We start from the raw sequence: 19,418 nt of genomic DNA, 5'->3' as shown, positions 1-19,418 counted from the left end.
TCGAAGTTGCCATGGGCCTTCCCTCTTGCATATCTGTGCTATGGGGAAAAGGCTGAGAAAAAACGTCACGTCTCCTGAAATGTATCGCCTTAGGAGAATTTTCGACTGCAGTTTGAACATGTGGACCTCCACCACCACATGCAGCAGTGAAAAGCTATTAAACCAATCAGCTTGGCTATGGAGGAATATTTCTTTCACAACATGAGATACAAAACAATAGAAAGGGGCATGGATTGCTGCTCAGTGTCTGCTTGCAGTTTTTGCAGTCTGTTGCAACTGAGAAACCAGGTTCCTCCTCTAAGGTGGCCACTGCTTTTCAAATTGTACATAATCTCATGACTAACAAACAGCTTCAAAGACCAAAACCTAATATGGTTGTTCTGATCCAAAAGGACCTAAGCTTTGTTTTATTTTCAGAAATAAGTCAATATGTAAATGAAAATGGCTACTCTACAGATGACAGAAATAGAGACTACAGGATATGTCTGCAAATGCCAAAGGAAACATTTCTGCAATGTAATATTGGGGGGGGGGGAACACACCAGAATTACTTGAAAAATTCAATCTTATTCCACATTTGCATTCAGATCTGTCAAAATTTAGTGTGAGAGAAAAACCCAACCCAAATGACTACAAAACTGCTGCTAAAAGCAAGATACTGCATTCTTAATGAAAAGCTCTTCCCAGCATTAATTGATAAGCAGAAAATAGTATAAAATATATAAAACTATGCAGCAACTGGCAACAAAAGCACAGATGTTATCTACCTGAACACAATAATGTATGTGGTCTGTGTATTTATTCTGAAAAGGACAGAATAATCTTTATATAAACAATTGCGAGACAGATGAAAGTAACAAACAGTGCAGCTGGAAGTTACGCCCTGGCTCCTAAGTTACTGCAACATTAATGCAGCGAGATTGAAGTGAATTCTGTAAATTCTATTAACTGTGCACATCCTTTAATTGCTTGTCTATGTATTTTTTAACAGGATCATTGTCAAATGAGGATCAGTTCTGAGTCTACTTCCAGAGCAGTTAACAATATAGCTCAGTTCCTACATTGATTAACAACATTCAAAGCCTGTGTTTTTCTGCAGTGTCTTTTAGTAACAAAAATACAAATAAAAATTTAAAATGAGATGCCACACTTGGAAGATTGAATACTAGCTTTGGAGATAATTTTAAAGATCCCTTTCTTTTGTGATGGTTAAAAGTTAGGCAAAGAAGGAAAAAAAAGCGCATTCATGCAGCAGCCTCTGATTACACACTTGGAGCTCATATGAAAAACCTCAACTGCAATTTGGAAACAACATTTCCAGGTATTCCAGCCCCATTATTTACCAAAATTTCAAGTTATAATCTCAAAGTTTGCTGTAGATAAAGGCTTACTAAGAGTTCAAAGGCTCAAGTCATTCAGAACTCAGACAAACTTATTCACAATCCACTTTTTTTTAGTTTTCCGAACAGCTTTGAGGAAGCACAATGTGAGTCAGAGAAGAAAAAAAGTTTTTTTAATGGATATTTTACTGATGCAGCAGATTTTAAAAAGAATCTGGTAGTTTCTTGATCTTGCTACTTCATGGTCTGAAGAACACTCAGAAAGATGTTTACCAGAGAAAACAAATCCCTGAACAACAAAGTGAATATTTAACCATGAAATCCATCAAGAAAGTAGCATTTCAATAGAGAGAAGTGCTCTTCAGATTATGCAGAAAGGGAGATCCCTAGTCCAATGGACTTATAAAAACATGTGAAGGATGTAAACAGCTGCAAGTGCAGTCATACAAGCATTTCTGAATCATATCCCAGCGTTTACAAAACCTTGTGTCAGTGTTTTACCATTTCAGCTAAAGATTTTCCTTGTTTTTTCAAGTTAACAGTCACTTGGGAAAGCTGCCATAAAAATGGCTCAATCTTTCTCAAAAATGAGGCATGTTTTCTTTTGCAGGTTGTAGTGTCACAGGCACTGTGTCATTCATCTCATACAGAAGGAGACAGTGTTCCAAATAGACCTTCCTGACACAGGCACATGAATGCAGACAGCAGAACATCAGAAGGTCATTGACTCCCATTATAAATTTTTTTTACACTCTGCAACCCTTCTCCTTTTTTTTTTTTTAAAGGGGAAAAAATAGCTCTTTTGCCTTGGCATTAAATTTCACATTTCCTACAAAGTTGGCAAGAACAGTCATACATATACGCCTTTAAACTGAAAGCTTGCTGTGATTTATTCAAGTCAGAATGGCATAATAACTCACATCTTGCACAGACTGCTTTTTTTGTAATCTAACAACTAATGGCCTGTCAACACAGTATTCCATATACAGAACCTGTACAGTGGTCTGCAGTCTCATTCCTGCATGACAAATGAAGGCTTCTTTGGAGGCAAACTCACTCTAACAGTGTCCTGATATCTTTGATATAATGTGTGATGTTATGCAGAAAGAAAATCTGTACATCTTTAAGGTACATAAAGATAGTTAAGGATGCAAATTCTTCAGTTTCAGGCTTTGCTCATGAACAAAAAAAAATATCTACCCAATACCTGAAGCCTGATGCATAAATAGAAACGTACATGATCTAGATAATTCACACAGATTTGTCCACATCAGTAAGGAAATCCAAGACAAGGTGTTCAGTGCTCATGGTAAGAAACCACATTTGAAAACAAAAACAAACAAACAAAAAAACCCAAACAAAAAACCCAACCCCCCAAAAAAAGAAATAAGGCCAAAACAATCCCAATCCCATAATTGCATTAGGCTTTAGCGCAAATTTTTATTTCAAAATACAAAAACTTGTCTTTCAATGTATGTCCCCTTAAATATTTTAAGATTATGCACAAGTTCTGACTAACCTAAAGTAGGATGGAGTTTCTTTAAAAAGCATTAGAAAAGCAGCATTACCAAACACACACATTCAGCACAGCAACACGTTACCTGCCAGAAACTTACCTTTCTGTGATCGTTTCTCTGAGACCACTAGTAACCCCTTTCACCACTGTACTAGCCTTTGGTGTCAACACTACTTGAGATATAAAGAAGGAACCTTTCTTTCTTCTTTCAGTGACTGATGCCTGGAGGAATTGAATCAGCTTTTCAGGATCTGTTGTGTTTGCCCAGGGAGCTGGCATCATCTGGCCTGGCCAAAGAAATGCTACCTCAAGAGCCACTGGACTGTGGTAGAACACCAGGACTTGGTGTTCCTTTTCCCACAGGTACTGGAGACTTACTTCATGGGCAAATATAGCAGGACACATTTTGTTTCCATATGTGTCTTTGAGCATTTGGACAAGCTTTTCATGATGGTATTTCTGCATCCCGTAGAAGTGATTGAAATCCAGAAAGACCACTTCTTTTGGGTGGTCAGCAAGAAACGCATTGATCTCTTCCAGACCCTCCTTGACTTTGGCACTGAATAAACCATGAGCAAAGTAGAGCTCATTGTCTGGATCTCTGGGCTTGGTGGAAATTCTAAGATCAAAATACCGTATACCTGCCCCCAGCTGGCTGGTGAAGTTCATGGTCTGTGTAGCCAGCCACTTCCTCATCAGCTTTTTAGCAACAGTCCCAAAAACAGATACAAAATTCTGGACCGTCTCTGGCTGTTCAGGACCAACTGGAGAAGCTTCATCGATGTAAAAGCTAAATGAGTCATGAGAACCTAAAAACACAATAGAAGAAAACAATCAATATGTATTAATCTGTTATTAGTGATTCTTGATAATTTTCTGACCTGTACCAGCATTCACCAGTAGACTCCTCCCCTGCCCTTTATCTTAATATACTACATTTGTCTCTCAGCATTTACCACAACAGCAGCTTGTATGAACTTGAAATAAACAGGCACTGCTTTAATTGCTTGTATGGGCACTTCCTCACTTTCTTCTCATTCTTATGCCTTTAAGGTCACTGAAGTCATTGGGCTTTGAACATCAAAGCAATAATCCTGGTGTAAGCCCAGCAAAGATAGTCCCATAATAAATCCCTAGGGACAATGAAAAGAGGAGAGTCTGGCCCTATACACCGAATCATGCATTGTGTAGATTACAGAAACAAAGAAAAAAAAATTAAAATAACTAAAAATACCCCACAAAACAAACCAGCAATATCACAGCTGGCTTTATATTGCAGCTAAAATATGAGTTGAAAATGTACAGGACACTTAAACTTTCCAATCTTTTCTTTATTTCAGGTCTCATCAACAAGGTTACTGAATGCTGTTTTCCTTCTCAAATTTACCTCAAATTCTGTTTTCCTTTGCTACAAAAGTACAACAGATAGAGCCAAGAGTAGCACTGCCTGTCACTGATACAATACAGAAACTCCAGTGCATGGTCTTGAACAAGATGCAGTACTTAACATGCCTATGTACAGAAGTTACCTCCTTCCACAACTTAACAAAGATGAATAAAAGGTATGAGATACCTTGCTATGAAAAATACTGTTTCTAAGGTACATCCATTAAGAAAACCCTCAACCACAAAATAACTTATCTTGCTCAGCATTCAGACATTTACATGAAAGCAGCTGATAAAGCTAAAGACACCACCAAACACATGATCATTCCCCCCCATAAGGGACATTGTCTTTATGGAGAGGTGAGCTGGCACTAGAAGATGCTTATCACCCTTGAACACCACTATCCTTCTGAACACTGATGGTGAAATCTGGCAGTTTATATGGAAATACTGTTTGGCTGCAGGCAGAGCCACAGTCCCACTGTTCCAGCTAGAAGAGATGTTTCTGGTCAGATTCACCATAGCAAGCAGGTCTGCTCCACAGCCTATGTAGCACTGCTTGTAAAACTTCTTCAGTGTCAGTAGAACTCTATTTCAGAAATGAACTGTACCATTAGGGCCTCAGAGACGCAAATCCTAGCACCAAAATGAGTTCAGAGCACAGGTCTTGCCTGCTACTGACAGTTTTGTAGGTGCCTTTAAAAACTACTTTCCAAAGCATGCATGCTGTGGCAAGTACCACATTAATGAAATCCTGCTAGTCAGTCATTCTTGTTTCAATGCTATTTTAACTGAACTGGAACCCTAGAAACTGAAGTCACAGCTGTAACATTTTCTTCCTTAACAATAAATGGAGTCACAAAAAATCATGTTAGACTCTGGCTTGGATTTGGCTTTGTTTAATCTGAGAACTGTCTTAAGATTTTGTACAGCCCTGCTTTTCATGGTTGTCGCTTTGAACTGGCTTTTGCTTTAAACATTAGATAAATTTTCCATTTTGATTAAGCTTTCTGCTGCTAAGTGTTGCAGAGATAGCATATTTCTTGCAGAAGCTGATTAGATCATGGAGTATCTGGTTACACATTGATATCTCAAGGGACCAGATCTGCATAGAGAATTTTAATGGTAAAACAAATGATTAGAGCAATGACTTGTGTTTCAACAGTATTACAGGGAAAATCAATGAGATAAATTAAATGTTCTGTTCAATGTTACCTTCACTAATCTAGAAATCAAAGTAAACCGAGTCTTGTTTAAACCAATGCATAGCTACTGACATTAGCTAAGGATGGATCTTGCAAACCCTCACTTTGTCCATTGAAGCCCCCTTTATTTCAGTAGGATTTCAGGTCAGAAAAAGTACAGGTATAACCATGATCAACTGATGCAAGGCAGGTTCAAAATGGTGTTGATTAATTAAGCCATTTACCCTTTATTGCCTGATCTACAGCCACTGACAACCTGAAGTTGCAGAAGCAGCTAATGTTGACCACCATGGCCAAAATACAACAGTGTCAAACACTGCTTAAAATTACTTAAGAGAGGCAGCACAGTTCTCAAAGCAGAAATCTAAGGGGAACAAGTTGTCAGCAGGTAGCTTTAGGTACTGGCAATGCAAAACAGAAGAGAGGGTAGAGAAGTGAGAAACACCACAGTCAGACACTGAACATTACAAGCAGGATAGTTTAGAAAAACATCTTTCTTTTAATTAAGGTCTTCATGCACATATTCGAGCCAAAAAATGGTGATCCTTTCATAGAAGGTACAGAGAAAAGCACACAGTGCTCTGAGTATCACCATGTATTGTAATCCAAACAAAGAATCCTGTTAAATACTACAAAAATAAAATAAGACTTAACTCAGTTGTCATTGAATGAAGCAGGAGTCAGCTTTCAAGAGAATGAAAAATACAGAAAATGTTTTATCTTGCCACATGTACAAATAATCTGTATAGTTGCCTCAATATTTATTTCCAGCATGCTCTCATCTATGTTTCCATTTGTTTTCATCCTGCCCTGTTGTCCTAACCAGCTTACACATGTTACTTGGGAACATTCAAAATCTGTACCTTTGGCAGAGCAAATTAGAGTATGATATTTTCCACTAACATGCTCAAAATCACTATGTTCCTGGTAATGACAGAATTCTGTACAAACATACGCTTGTTTTAGCAAACAGGTTTCCTTCTAACCTTCTGGTGCATGGGGATATTCACATTCTATATTGCCTCTGGGAAGTGGACTTACAGATTCTGTATATCACAAAATCTCAGCAATCATGAAGACAAGATGCAGGATACAGTCATGTTGTTCAGCCTGGAGAAGGCACTGGGGAGACGTTATAGAAGCCTTCTGGTACCTTCCAGGGGCCTACAATAAATCTGGAGAGGGACTTCTTACAAGGGCATGTGGCGATAGGGCAAAGAAGAATGACTTTAAACTGGAAGAAGGTAAATTTAGATTAGATATTAGGAGGAGAATTTTACTGTGAGGGTGGTGAGGCACTGGCACAGGTTGCCCAGAGAATCTGTGGCTGTTCTATCCCCAGCAGTGCCCAAGGCCAGGCTGGGTAGGGCTTTGAGCACCCTGGTCTACTGGAAGGTACTCATGGCAGGATGCTTGGAACTAGATGATGTTTAAGGTCCTTTCCAAACTAAACCATCTTATGATTCTAGAAATACTAATGCAGTGACTCCTGCAATCTTTAGAAAGTAACAGAGCTTACACACTGACTATCTATTGCAGTATGACATGCTGACCTGATATATATGACAATCTACCAGAGAGACTTCACAGACCAAGACATGGAGAAGTAGAGGGAGGGGAACTTACTCATCCTTTGCCAGGATGGAGGAGGAGGAGTAAGCTGATATTCCTCTTACGAGCAAACATATTTTCTCACCAGTGCACTAGGTGTCCTGCACTTTCTGGAAATACGGCATAGTTTTCCCACTATTTCAGCAACACAACATGCTGTTGATCCAAAGAGTCAAACAGGAATGCTTGTGGATCAAGATCATGAGGGTGGCAAACAAAGGTAAACAAGGTGTGCATATAGTACAGACTGTCCAGTCAAGAAGAGACAAAGGAGGCAAAACCTTCTTTAACAACTGGAAGAAGACTTATAATTACAGGGCTTGTTTTCGTGGGGAAGAGAGAAATTTGCTGGCAATCTGGAAAGCAATGACTTTGTTTAGAATCATAGAATCATGGAAATGTTAGGTTTGGAAAGGACCTTAAGATCATCTAGTTCCAATCCCCCTGCCGTGGGAAGGGACACCTCACAGTAAACCATCTCACCCAAGGCTCTGTTCAACCTGGCCTTGAACACCACCAGGGATGGAGCATTAACAACTTCCCTGGGCAGCCTATTCCAGTGCCACACCACCCTTACAGTAAAGAACTTCCTCCTTATATCCAATCTAAACTTCCCCTGTGTAAGTTTTAACCCATTACCCCTTGTCCTGTCACTACAGTCCCTAATGAAGAGTCCCTCCCCAGCATCCCTATAGGCCCCCTTCAGATACTGGAAGGCTGCTATGAGGTCTCCATGCAGCCTTCTCTTCTTCAGGCTGAACAGCCTCAACATTCTCAGCCTATCTTCATACGAGAGGTGCTCCAGTCCCCTGATCATCCTCGTGGCCCTTCTCTGGACTTGTTCCAACAGTTCCATGTCAGTTTTATGTTGAGGACACCAGAACTGCACACAATACTCCAAGTGAGGTCTCACAAGAGCAGAGTAGAGGAGCAGGATCACCTCCTTCAACCTGCTGGTCACGCTCCTTTTGATGCAGCCCACGATACGGTTGGCTTTCTGGGCTGTGAGCACACACTGCCAGCTCATGTTCATGTTCTCATCGACCAACACCCCCAAATCCTTTTCCGCAGGGCTGTTCTCAATCTCTTCTCTGCCCAACTTGTAGCTGTGCCTGGGATTGCTGCGACCCAGGTGTAGGACCTTCCACTCATCATGGTTAAACTTCATGAGGTTGGCATCAGCCCACCTCACAAGCATGTCAAGGTCCCTCTGGATGGCATTCCTTCCCTCCAGTGTATCAACCGAACCACACAGCTTGGTGTCATCGGCAAACTTGCTGAGGACGCACTCAAGCCCACTGTCCATGTCAGCAACAAAGATGTTAAACAAGACCGGTCCCAACACTGATCCCTGAGGGACACCACTCGTTACTGGTCTCCAGCTGGACATTGAGCCATTGACTACAACTCTTTGCATGCAGCCATCCAACCAGGTCTTTATCCACAGAGTAGTCCCCCTATCGAATTGATCTCTCTCCAATTTACAGACAATGATGTCTTGTGGGACAAGTGCCAAATGCTTTGCAGAAGCCCAGGTAGATGACATCAACTTTTCTACCCCTGTCCATCAGTTCTGTAGCCCCATCATAGAAGGCCACCAAATTGGTCAGGCAGGATTTCCCCTTAGTGAAGCCATGCTGGCTGTCACCAACCACCTTGTTGTTTTTTAGCAACAAGGTTGTTGTTTCTGCAGGTACTCCTTCAAGCAGACAAGCATGCTGCTGGACATGTTGCAAACTAAGGAAGAAATGGCTTGAAGAAATGGAAGAATGGACATGAAGGATATGAAGTGATACAAGAATTTATAATACTGAGGAAAGTGAGGAAGACAAATAGCAGATTGAAGATCCTGGATTTCAGAGCAGCCATCTTTGCTTGCTCAGGAAACTGGTATGTGGTAAGGAAACTAGTAAGCCGCAGTTGAATTACTTTAAATGCCAAGTGGCTCAGGAGAAGTGACTGAACTTGAAAGGCAATGTCTCTAAAGCATATGGACAGTGTGCAAGAAAACAAAGAGGTAAGGCAGGAGGCAAGTTTACCTGTATGGATAACTTCCAAGTGACCTTGAACTGAAAAAGCAATGAACAGAAGGTACAGTGTCCCTGGGAGAGCAGGGTCTCTAGCTGGGGATTATCTGGCTAGACAGCAGCTCTCCAGAAAAGAATTTTTTTCACTTGGACATAAGTAAAAAATAATTTTCCCCAAGACCAGTTAAGCCTGGAGTGGGAGTGCAGCAGGACTGGACTCTGTACCCCTGATCCTCATCTCCCACATTTAACTTGGAGTTAGCTCTGCTTTGAGCAGGGGATTGACCAGATGACTTCTTGAGATCTTTTCCAACATAAATTATTCTGTGTCTGCTCCCTACCCCCACCCCTGAAGATAAAGATTTAGAACCAGTTATCAAGAGACACTTACAATGTCTGCAGCAGTCAGGGTCCAAAAAACAAAAGTGGCCAGTTTCAACCATTGAGACATTAAATTTTCATGAACTTAGATGCGGCCAAACACTACTTGGATATTCAAGAATAAAATGTACAGTATTACTTAAATTGCAAGAAAACATCTATTTGTACTTCTGCTAGGGAAAACAATCTCTTGTTTTCTTTACTGAAATCCTGTAATAGGACAATTGGGAATACCTAACCCACTACATTTAGCTATGGACGTATTTATGGCTTCCTGGGGGCTAACCCCATATTTAAAAAATAATTGGGTTCAGTGCTGAAAAAAGTCCCTCGAGGAGAGTGCATTTTAGTCCAGAATAGTTTCTTCAGTCCCACAGGTATTTACACAGAGGCACAGTGAAGCTACTATTTTTGGTGGCTAAGCTTTAACGTATCATTCATAAAGCAGGCAAGTGTACCTGAACTTCACCCTGCCCTGCTTTCCCTTGCCTCATTGCAGATCTGGCCATTCCTTGTAACAGCCTGGTAAACAGCACCTAAAAAAAAAGTACTGAGTCAAACAGTGCTGCTCAACATGCTCCTGACAGTAGCAATCACACCCTGAAGATCCAAATGTCACAGAAGACACACAGACAGATGGAAGCAAAGGTTCACAGGTTTTGGCATATTTTACTCACTTTCCCTTCTCCCACAGGCTGCAAGCTCCTCTTGTCTCTGTGCAAGGAGTTTCCCAATAGTTGTTAGAAGTGGACTTTTTTACTGCTGCTTTGGATGTCATTACAGGCTTTACCTGCTGTTGTCTTCCTGTATTTAGGAGACAACATCCACTGGTGACTATTGGTGAAATGTCATATGTAGTGCAGCCTTGCTTTTTTGAAAACAACCTTGTCAATTAGGGCTCTACAGTTACTGACAGAATACCACAACATATTTCCTCTTGTGGTAGAACAGCTAGGACAAATTCCATTACCTCAAGCACACAGGAGACCAATGCAGGTGCTCTTGCAGTCTTGTTTGGTATGCTCTCACTGTCGTGCTTGGACTTAAAAATTAAACCAGAAAAAAGCCCCATGAATATTTACCCAGCTGCCTGTGATTTCAAGGAATAACAAAGTCTGGTCATGACCACTAGAACTGGTGCACTTCGACATTGTGTTTCACCTTCTTTTTAAGATGGGTTAGCACTGCTCTGTCCAAAGCCACAGCACATCTCAAGGAAGTTGAAAGGTGCTGCCACCAGCAATGCAATTCTGACTTCACAGTCTGGATACCTTTAGCATTCAAACTGCTTAGGTAATACAAGCTTTGTTTGATAAAAAGATTACCCAGGAAAGCAAAACAAAAACAACTGGGGGGGGGGGGGGGGGGGAAGATACAAATTTTGCGGAGACATAGCTTCCTTACAGGTAGCTGCCCCTCTTACCAGCTGTTTTTCCAGTGTTGATCACCATTTGTGCACCCCTGACACCAACGAAAGGCCATAGGGCTTAGTTACTCAGCACTCCAACATCCAAAGGCATGGAAAGATAACCAGACTGCCTCAGGCTCCACAAGCCCCAGGTAATGCAAAAATACAGTTAATGAAGAAGTTGGAGTCAGACCAAGGGTGCATGTGTGACCCATTACAGAAGCTGTGTATCTGATCACAATAAGTTATGATGTAATGCATACAGCTAACACTCTGCTATCCATAAAATCTCTTTCTAGGCTCATAAACTGTCAAAACCCTATGAGAAACAGTTCAGTTCCCCAAGCATCATGCTGCTGTTTCTAGGTAAAACAGTTAAAAATGCAGAGACAGCCTTATACAAGTTAGCTTACATCTGGTAGAGTGTAATTGAGAAGTCCAAAAATGCCCCTCTGCAGAGAGACCAGTGAACTTTCTCTCTGCAATCCCCCAAGGTTTTGTTCTGTTCTGTGTCTGAATTAAGAAGCCTGCAGAGACTGAGCTGACCACCTCCCAGGTCTTATCCACCCAAACTCCCTGACCACAACCAAACTGCCTAACTGTGCAAGTACCTAACAAGGAAGCTCATCCACAGCATACCCCCCTATCTCAGACTCCGACAGTCACATAGGATTTTCTGCAACTCCTTATCTGCAAGTCTCTGCGCTGCCCATAAATTAGCCAAGTTTTCACGCAAGGCTGCCTGTAGCACCAATAGAATTGTGCCAATCTTTTGGCTTTCTAAAGGCTCAGGATACCTTTTCAATGAAAGTCAGAGTAGTAGATGCTCTTCCTGGATTCCTGGCCAGCCGAAACGTACACCCTCTTACAACTTGGTCTCAGCATGGAAATTAGGATTTTCATTAAAAATAAAACATTGGACTTTTCTTTACATGAGAGGAATATTTCTTAATATGTAAGAATATCTGGGGTTTATTCAAGAGAATTGCCTGATCAGAAAGTAAAAAAAAAATATTTTATAAGCCTGCATTATGTAGGTGGCAAGCTAGCCCATACATAACTGAAATCAAACTCAATCACCCCCTCTCAAGTGATGAATACAGAAGAGCTATTTCACTTTTTGTAGGTAAGCCTCTGAAGTTTCAAAAAGAAAAAAAAACAAAACAGAAACCAAAATGAAGACTTTTTAAAAAGAAGCTTATTACACAAACTTGAAATGTTTTTGTGGGTAACATGAACACAAATCATTACACTTTCTAAATCAAAAATTTTTTCCAGGCCATACAGCACAAAAAACTTTATATCCAGACACTTAAATCTTCCAATGTCAACAGTTTTAATCTGTTAAGTAAGCATTTAATGCTTTCAAACTATAACTACAGATACGAATTAACCTTGGTTTTCAACAGGAGATTACCAATAAAGTACAAATCCAGAGCCCAATTCTAAGAACACTTAACTGTTTGAATTATTTTAATTATGTGCACAAAAGGCTGCAGTGAAGAGGCCCATTTTGATTTAGCTTCTTTCAGAAGAATAAGATTCCAAATTGCTTTGGAATTACATCAACACCAGATAAATTGAAGTTATCGAATACCAGAGAGCAATAAGAGACAGGCAGGGACAAAAGAAAATGTATTCTGGTTGTGTTTGAGCATGTTCGCAAAAAAGGTGACACGAGTGACAGAACGAAGCTGTTAAAGCAACATTTGTTACATTACTATTAACTTTGCAGGAATTTAAATGCCACTGCAAATAGAGCACAATCACAATTTCCCCATCAGACATTCACTCCCCAGTCTGTGCACATCTTCTGTGTCAGTTCCATCACCTCTAACACACTCTTCTCTGCTTTTATCCCCTACTGCCTTGAAGACCACAGTGATAACGTGGGAAAAGGAAATGTTTGATTCGTTCCTTCTCCATTACTCCCCAGAACTGGTAGCCTTCCCCTTAATTTCATCCCCCTGCAACCTCTCTCCCTACCCTCCTGCAGGAGATAAAGGTGCATTTTCCTTCTGCCACCAGTGAGTCCTGAAGCAGCCATTGGGATTGCACATAACCATAACTTCAATCTTGGTCCTGTGCCTAGGGACATGGCATCAGGTTTGCACTTGTGCTGTCTTATCAGGACTGTTATTGCAGGCAAAGTGTGTCAAAGGGACACTCCGAGGGACCAGATAAGTGCACAGTAATTAGTATGCAAACCTTTTAACATGGTTTCCTTGCAAGGGTGAGCAGAGCCACATTATACTAAAAACCACTTCATACTAAAAAACACTTTGAAGTCATATTTTGTCCACTTCTGCTAGACATGGTTTCTAACACTACTTCTGCCATAGGTAGAATTCTGCACTTCTCAGTCAAAACATCGAAGCTGGAACACCTTTGAGCAAATGGAATGTCACAGCACAACCATAATAGACATACCAACTACTGATCAATGGATACAGCTTAGAGGTGCATGTGGCTAAGTACAACACATTCAAAACTCAGCACAAGGTAACTGCTCTTTGATCAACCTTTTACAGAACAGAGAGTTTATCCTTCAGAGAATCACAAAATAGTTGAGTTTGTAAGGCATGGAAGTAGTCTATTGGTCTGGAGATAGCATTCTGTACCTAGTAACCAACTTTCAGATCTGGAGATAGCATTCTGTACCTAGTAACCAACTTTCAGATCTGGAGATAGCATTCTGTACCTAGTAACCAACTTTCAGATCTGGAATGACACTGTGTTCTTGTCCTCTCTATAAACAAATAAAATTTTCACACACAAGAAGGGATTTTAAGTAACTACATACTCTTCCTCCTCTAGCAGCACCTATGAAATATGCCTGAAGATAATTTTGGTTTGTGCTTATGAACAGGGCTATAGTTGCCTCCAAGGGAAGCCTGTGACCACTGACATTGCCAGTAATCTCCAAGACTGGGACAAACTGCTGTTGACTCAAGCTAACGCTGTTACCACTTTAAGGTATTTTTAAGAGGCATCTTGTGGACCATGGCAGTGCCTGCACTGAGGAAGTGTTTCTGGTTACTAGACTGAGTTAAGATCAGTATGTCACCTAAGCATTACTTCCTTCTTATACAGAGCTCACTTCTAAAATCAAACAGGTTGGAAGGTGGGGAAAGATCTACGTGGCTTTAAGGCCCAAGATAACTGGCAGTTACTGCAGTACAACAGGCAAGCTTGGCTAAAAATCGGATTTGGTCACTCATTATTCAATTCATACTCATCATCTGGTATATATGCAAGTACCCATATTTAATCTCTTACAGTTTCCTTCTGAAAACACAAATACCAGCTTGTCCTGGGTTCAGCAGTAGCAGTCATGTTTGTTTTTTTTTTCCTGTGTGCTAGCTGGTGCAGTGCTGTGTTTTGACTTCCAGCCTGAGAACAGTGTTGGTGAAGTCAATGTTTTCAGTTGTTGCTAAGTGATGTTTACCCTGACCAAGGACTTTGTGAGGCTCATGCTCTGCCAGGGAGGAGGGGAAGCCGGGAGGAAGCAGAGATGGGGCGCCTGACTCGGGCTAGCCAGGGAGGTATTCCATACCACAGCACGTCATGGCCGGGGTGGGGGGTGACTGGGAGTTACCCGGAAGGACACGGGGCTTCCGGGTGGAACTCATCTTCTTGGCCGGTGGTATCGTATTCTCTTCCCTTGTTATTTTCCCTTATCATTGTTGTAGTTGATAGTTGCGGTGGTGATTTGTGTACATTGGTTGCTGGACTGTTCTTGTCTCAACCCGTGGGAGTTGCACTCTTTCGATCTTCCTCCCCGTTCCTCCGGGATTGGGGGAGAACCCCGGTGGGGGGGGAGGGACACGGACCTCGATTGTTGTCAGCTCGGCACCACTCACTGGGAGTGAGTGAACAAGTTACCTGACTGGGTTTAAACCACAACAGCTCTTTTTGGCGCCCAACGTGGGGCACGAGGGGTTGAGATAAGAACAGATCTGACTGGATTGGTAGTCACTCGTCACAATGCTGATTTATTGGCTCTCAAGGTTGTTCCTCTTGATCTCACAGTTTCAGTATACCGTATCTTAGGTCCATCCGGTATTTGCTGTATTAGTGTTTTTCAAGTGTGGGGCTTGGGCTAAGGTTTTTGTCCCATTGTACTTTATGGTAATGACTTGTAATACAATAGAATCATTGATCATGAAACTGATCTGGCTTATGTTCCCAGTGTGGTCACCACCTTTATACTTTGGGAGGTATATGATGGAGGTGCTTAGCAATTACACATCTTTTTTCTCCTTCTCAGGTGCTCAACCTGTGAAGGAGACATTCTTTTACCCTCCCAGTCGTCCCCCCAGACCATTTACATTTGAGAGTTTTGAATTTTTTGAATGGCATTTTAATGCTGTTGAGATTTGTTTGCTGATGGTGATGGGAATCACCATGCTAACACGCATACAGAGTGTGTTTTGCCCACTACTGATTTCAAGAGTTAAGCAGAGTCAGGTTTGGGTCTTGTCTGGGGTCAAATGACGATGTAGGAGGACCGAGAGATTTTCCCTGAGGCTGGACAGCCATGAGTGGCAGGGTGTGTGGGATAGTATGGGCAAGTATCTAGGTCAGTGGGCCCCTCCAGTACTTTGGAATTTCACTACCGAACAACTGCAAAATCCAGAAGAATTAGTAAAACACTTAAATGAGGTGTGTGGTCATTCTGGCCATACCAGAGATGGACAAATCACGGCAACGTGCTGGGGCTTGGCCTATGCTTACAGGGCCTTGTTCAACACTATTCAGCACCTTCAAAAGGAAAAGAATGTCGGCGGATTTGAGGGCAAAGTGACAGTCGCTACTCAAACTTTGGCTGCAATGAACTGCGCAGCTACCCCAGCAGCAAGTACAGCAGCTGCTCAAACTTCAACTGCAACAGACAGCGCGGTTACCCCAGCTCCAAGTACAGCAGCTACACCACCCCCAGCAACAAGTACAGTTGCTACTCAAACCACAGTGATAATCACTGCAGCCAAACCAGAGGACCAATTCGTACCAATATCGGTTGCCCCTGTACGCAAGAGAACAAGCAAAAAGGAGGCAAAAAGGGTGAAGCGAGATGAAGAACCAATGAATTCACCACCCGGTCCAGAATCTGATCAGGAGTCATCATCACATGACGAAGAAGAAGAAGAGGTAACTTCTCGACCTCGGACCTCAACTGAGCTGCGGAATATGCGAAAAGATTTTACCCGTCAACCAGGGGAGCACATCATCACCGGGTTACTCCGATGCTGGGACAATGGGGCCGATGGTCACGAACTAGAAGGTACAGAAGCCAAGCAGCTGGGATCACTTGCTAGAGAAGGGGGAATTGACAAAGCAATCGCAAGAGAGAAAAAGTCCCTCAGCCTTTGGAGGCGGCTCTTGGCAGCTGTGAAAGAAAGGTTTCCGTACAAGGACGATGTTACGAGTCGTTCGGCCAAGTGGACTACTATAGACAAAGGCATCCAGTCTCTGAGGGAATCAGCCATCGTAGAGATGCTCTATCACATCAAGCCGAATAACGGGGATACACCTATAGATCCAGATGAAGTTGAATGTACACGACCCATGTGGCGAAAACTTACACGGAATGCACCGTCATCATATGCCCATTCATTTGCAACAGTAACCTGGAATGACATAGTACCACTAACAGTGGATGAAATGGTTCATAAACTCCGAGAGTTCGAAGACAACCTCACCCCTTCCATCATCTCAGCTGTGGAAAAACTGTCCCAGGACCTCAAACAATTGAGGGACGATCTATCTGATTTATCCAGCTCCTCACGTGTACCAACACACGTCTCAGCTATTAACAAAAGGCGTCCTATTGTTCAAGAGAGGAGATACAGGAGGTATACGCCACGGGGTACCCTATGGTTTTACCTGCTGGATCACGGAGAAGACATGACAAAGTGGGATGGAAAACCTACTTCAGCTTTGGAGGAACGGGTGAGTGAACTGAAGAGGGGAGCAAGGGCCAAGACTGATCATCCCATGAGAGCTACAGCTTCAGTCTCTGGTGAGCAGTTTCCCAGATGGAATGGAAGAGCTGATTTTACTCCAGCTCCTGTGATAACGAAGAATAATCCCTTTCACCACGACTTAAGTGTCCAAAGCTGTGACGACCATTAGAGGGGCCCTGCCTCCAGCCAGGTGGAGGTAGGGGACAATCGGATTTACTGGACTGTGTGGATCAGATGGCCTGGCACATCAGTCCCACAGAAGTAGGCTCTAGTAGATACTGGTGCACAGTGTACCCTGATGCCATCAAGCTGTCAAGGGGTGGAACCCATCTACATTTCTGGAGTAACAGGAGGATCCCAAGAGTTGACTGTGCTGGAGGCTGAAATCAGCCTGACTGGGAGGGAGTGGCAAAAGCACCCTATTGTGACTGGTCCAGAGGCTCCATGCATCCTCGGCATAGACTACCTCAAGAGAGGGTACTTCAAAGACCCAAAAGGGTACCGGTGGGCTTTTGGTATTGCTGCTTTGGAGACTGAGGAAATTGAGCAGCTGTCCACCTTGCCTGGTCTCTCAGAAGATCCCTCTGCTGTGGGGTTGCTGAAAGTTGAAGAGCAACAAGTGCCAATTGCGACCACAACAGTGCACCGGCGGCAATATCGCACCAACCGAGACTCCCTGATTCCCATCCATCAGCTGATCCGTAGACTGGAGAGTCAGGGGGTGATCAGCAGGACCCACTCACCCTTCAATAGCCCCATATGGCCAGTGCGAAAGTCTAATGGAGAATGGAGACTAACAGTAGACTATCGTGGCCTGAATGAAGTCACACCACCATTGAGTGCTGCTGTACCGGACATGCTAGAACTTCAGTATGAACTAGAGTCAAAGGCAGCCAAGCGGTATGCCACGATTGATATTGCCAATGCATTTTTCTCCATTCCTTTGGCAGCAGAGTGCAGGCCACAGTTTGCTTTTACTTGGAGAGGTGTCCAGTTCACTTGGAACTGACTGCCCCAGGGGTGGAAACACAGCCCTACCATTTGCCACGGACTGATCCAGACTGCACTGGAACAGGGGCAAGCTCCAGAACACCTGCAATACATTGATGACATTATTGTGTGGGGCGATACAGCGGAAGAAGTCTTTGAGAAAGGGAGGAAAATAATCCAAATCCTGCTAAAAGCCGGTTTTGCCATAAAACGGAGTAAGGTCAAGGGACCTGCACAGGAGATTCAATTTTTGGGAATAAAATGGCAAGATGGACGTAGACAGATCCCCACAGATGTGATCAACAAGATAACAGCAATGTCTCCACCAACTAATAAGAAAGAAACGCAAGCTTTCTTGGGTGCAGTGGGGTTCCGGAGAATGCACATCCCGAATTACAGTTTGATTGTAAGCCCTCTCTATCATGTGACAAGGAAGAAGAATGATTTTAAATGGGGCCCTGAGCAGCAACAAGCCTTTGAGCAAATTAAACGCGAGATAGTTCACACAGTAGCCCTTGGACCAGTCCGGACCGGACCAGATGTAAAAAATGTACTGTACACTGCAGCTGGGGAGAACGGTCCTACCTGGAGCCTCTGGCAGAAAGCTCCAGGGGAGACTCGAGGTCGACCCCTCGGCTTTTGGAGTCGGGGATATAAAGGATCTGAGGCCAGCTATACCCCAACTGAGAAAGAGATACTGGCAGCCTATGAAAGGGTTCGAGCTGCTTCGGAAGTGATTGGCACTGAAGCACAGCTCCTTCTGGCACCCCAGTTGCCCGTGCTGGGCTGGATGTTCAAAGGCAGGGTCTCCTCTACACATCATGCAACTGATGCTACATGGAGTAAATGGGCTGCACTAATTACACAACGAACTCGAATAGGAAATCTCAGTCGTCCAGGCATTCTAGAAGCCATCATGGACTGGCCAGAGGGCAAAGATTTTGGAATGTCACCAGAGGAGGAGGTGATGCGCGCTGAAGAGGCCCCACCATACAATAAACTGTCAGAAAGTGAAAAGCAGCATGCCTTGTTTACTGATGGCTCTTGCCGTATTGTGGGAAAGCATCAGAGATGGAAGGCAGCTGTATGGAGTCCTGGACGACAAGTTGCAGAAACTGCTGAAGGAGAGGGTGAATCGAGTCAGTTTGCCGAGGTGAAAGCCATCCAGCTGGCCCTGGACATTGCTGAACGAGAAAAGTGGCCAGTACTTTATACTGAGTCATGGATGGTGACAAATGCCCTGTGGGGGTGGTTGCAGCAATGGAAGCAGAGCAACTGGCAACGCAGAGGTAAACCCATCTGGGCTGCTGCACTGTGGAAAGATATTGCTGCCAGGGTGCAGAACCTGGTGGTGAAGGTACGTCATGTAGATGCCCATGTACCCAAAAGTCGGGCCACTGAGGAACACCAGAACAACCAACAAGTGGATAAAGCGGCTAAGATTGAAGTGGCTCAGATGGACTTAGATTGGCAACATAAAGGTGAATTATTTTTGGCCCGGTGGGCCCATGACACTTCAGGCCATCAGGGCAGAGATGCAACATACAGGTGGGCCCGTGATCGAGGGGTGGACTTAACAATGGACACT

General features: G+C 43.1%; 1 protein-coding gene across 1 annotated transcript in view; it reads right to left on the bottom strand.

Moving 5' to 3' along the window:
• Nucleotides 1-19,418, bottom strand: part of PLCXD3 (phosphatidylinositol specific phospholipase C X domain containing 3) — a 102,684-nt gene that overhangs the window by 33,080 nt on the left and 50,186 nt on the right. The window contains exon 2 of the mRNA XM_061469485.1: nt 2,957-3,665. Within this exon, the coding sequence (XP_061325469.1) occupies nt 2,957-3,665 (709 nt within the window). The remainder of the gene's footprint in view (nt 1-2,956; nt 3,666-19,418) is intronic.

Source organism: Pezoporus flaviventris, unplaced genomic scaffold (assembly GCF_033815535.1).
Source record: "Pezoporus flaviventris isolate CSIRO_AGI_PZ_B2104156 unplaced genomic scaffold, CSIRO_AGI_Pfla_v1 ptg000057l, whole genome shotgun sequence".
Classification (NCBI taxonomy): domain Eukaryota; kingdom Metazoa; phylum Chordata; class Aves; order Psittaciformes; family Psittacidae; genus Pezoporus; species Pezoporus flaviventris.
The sequence above is the reverse complement of the archived record's forward strand: the minus strand, read 5'-3'. Positions and strand labels throughout refer to the sequence as shown.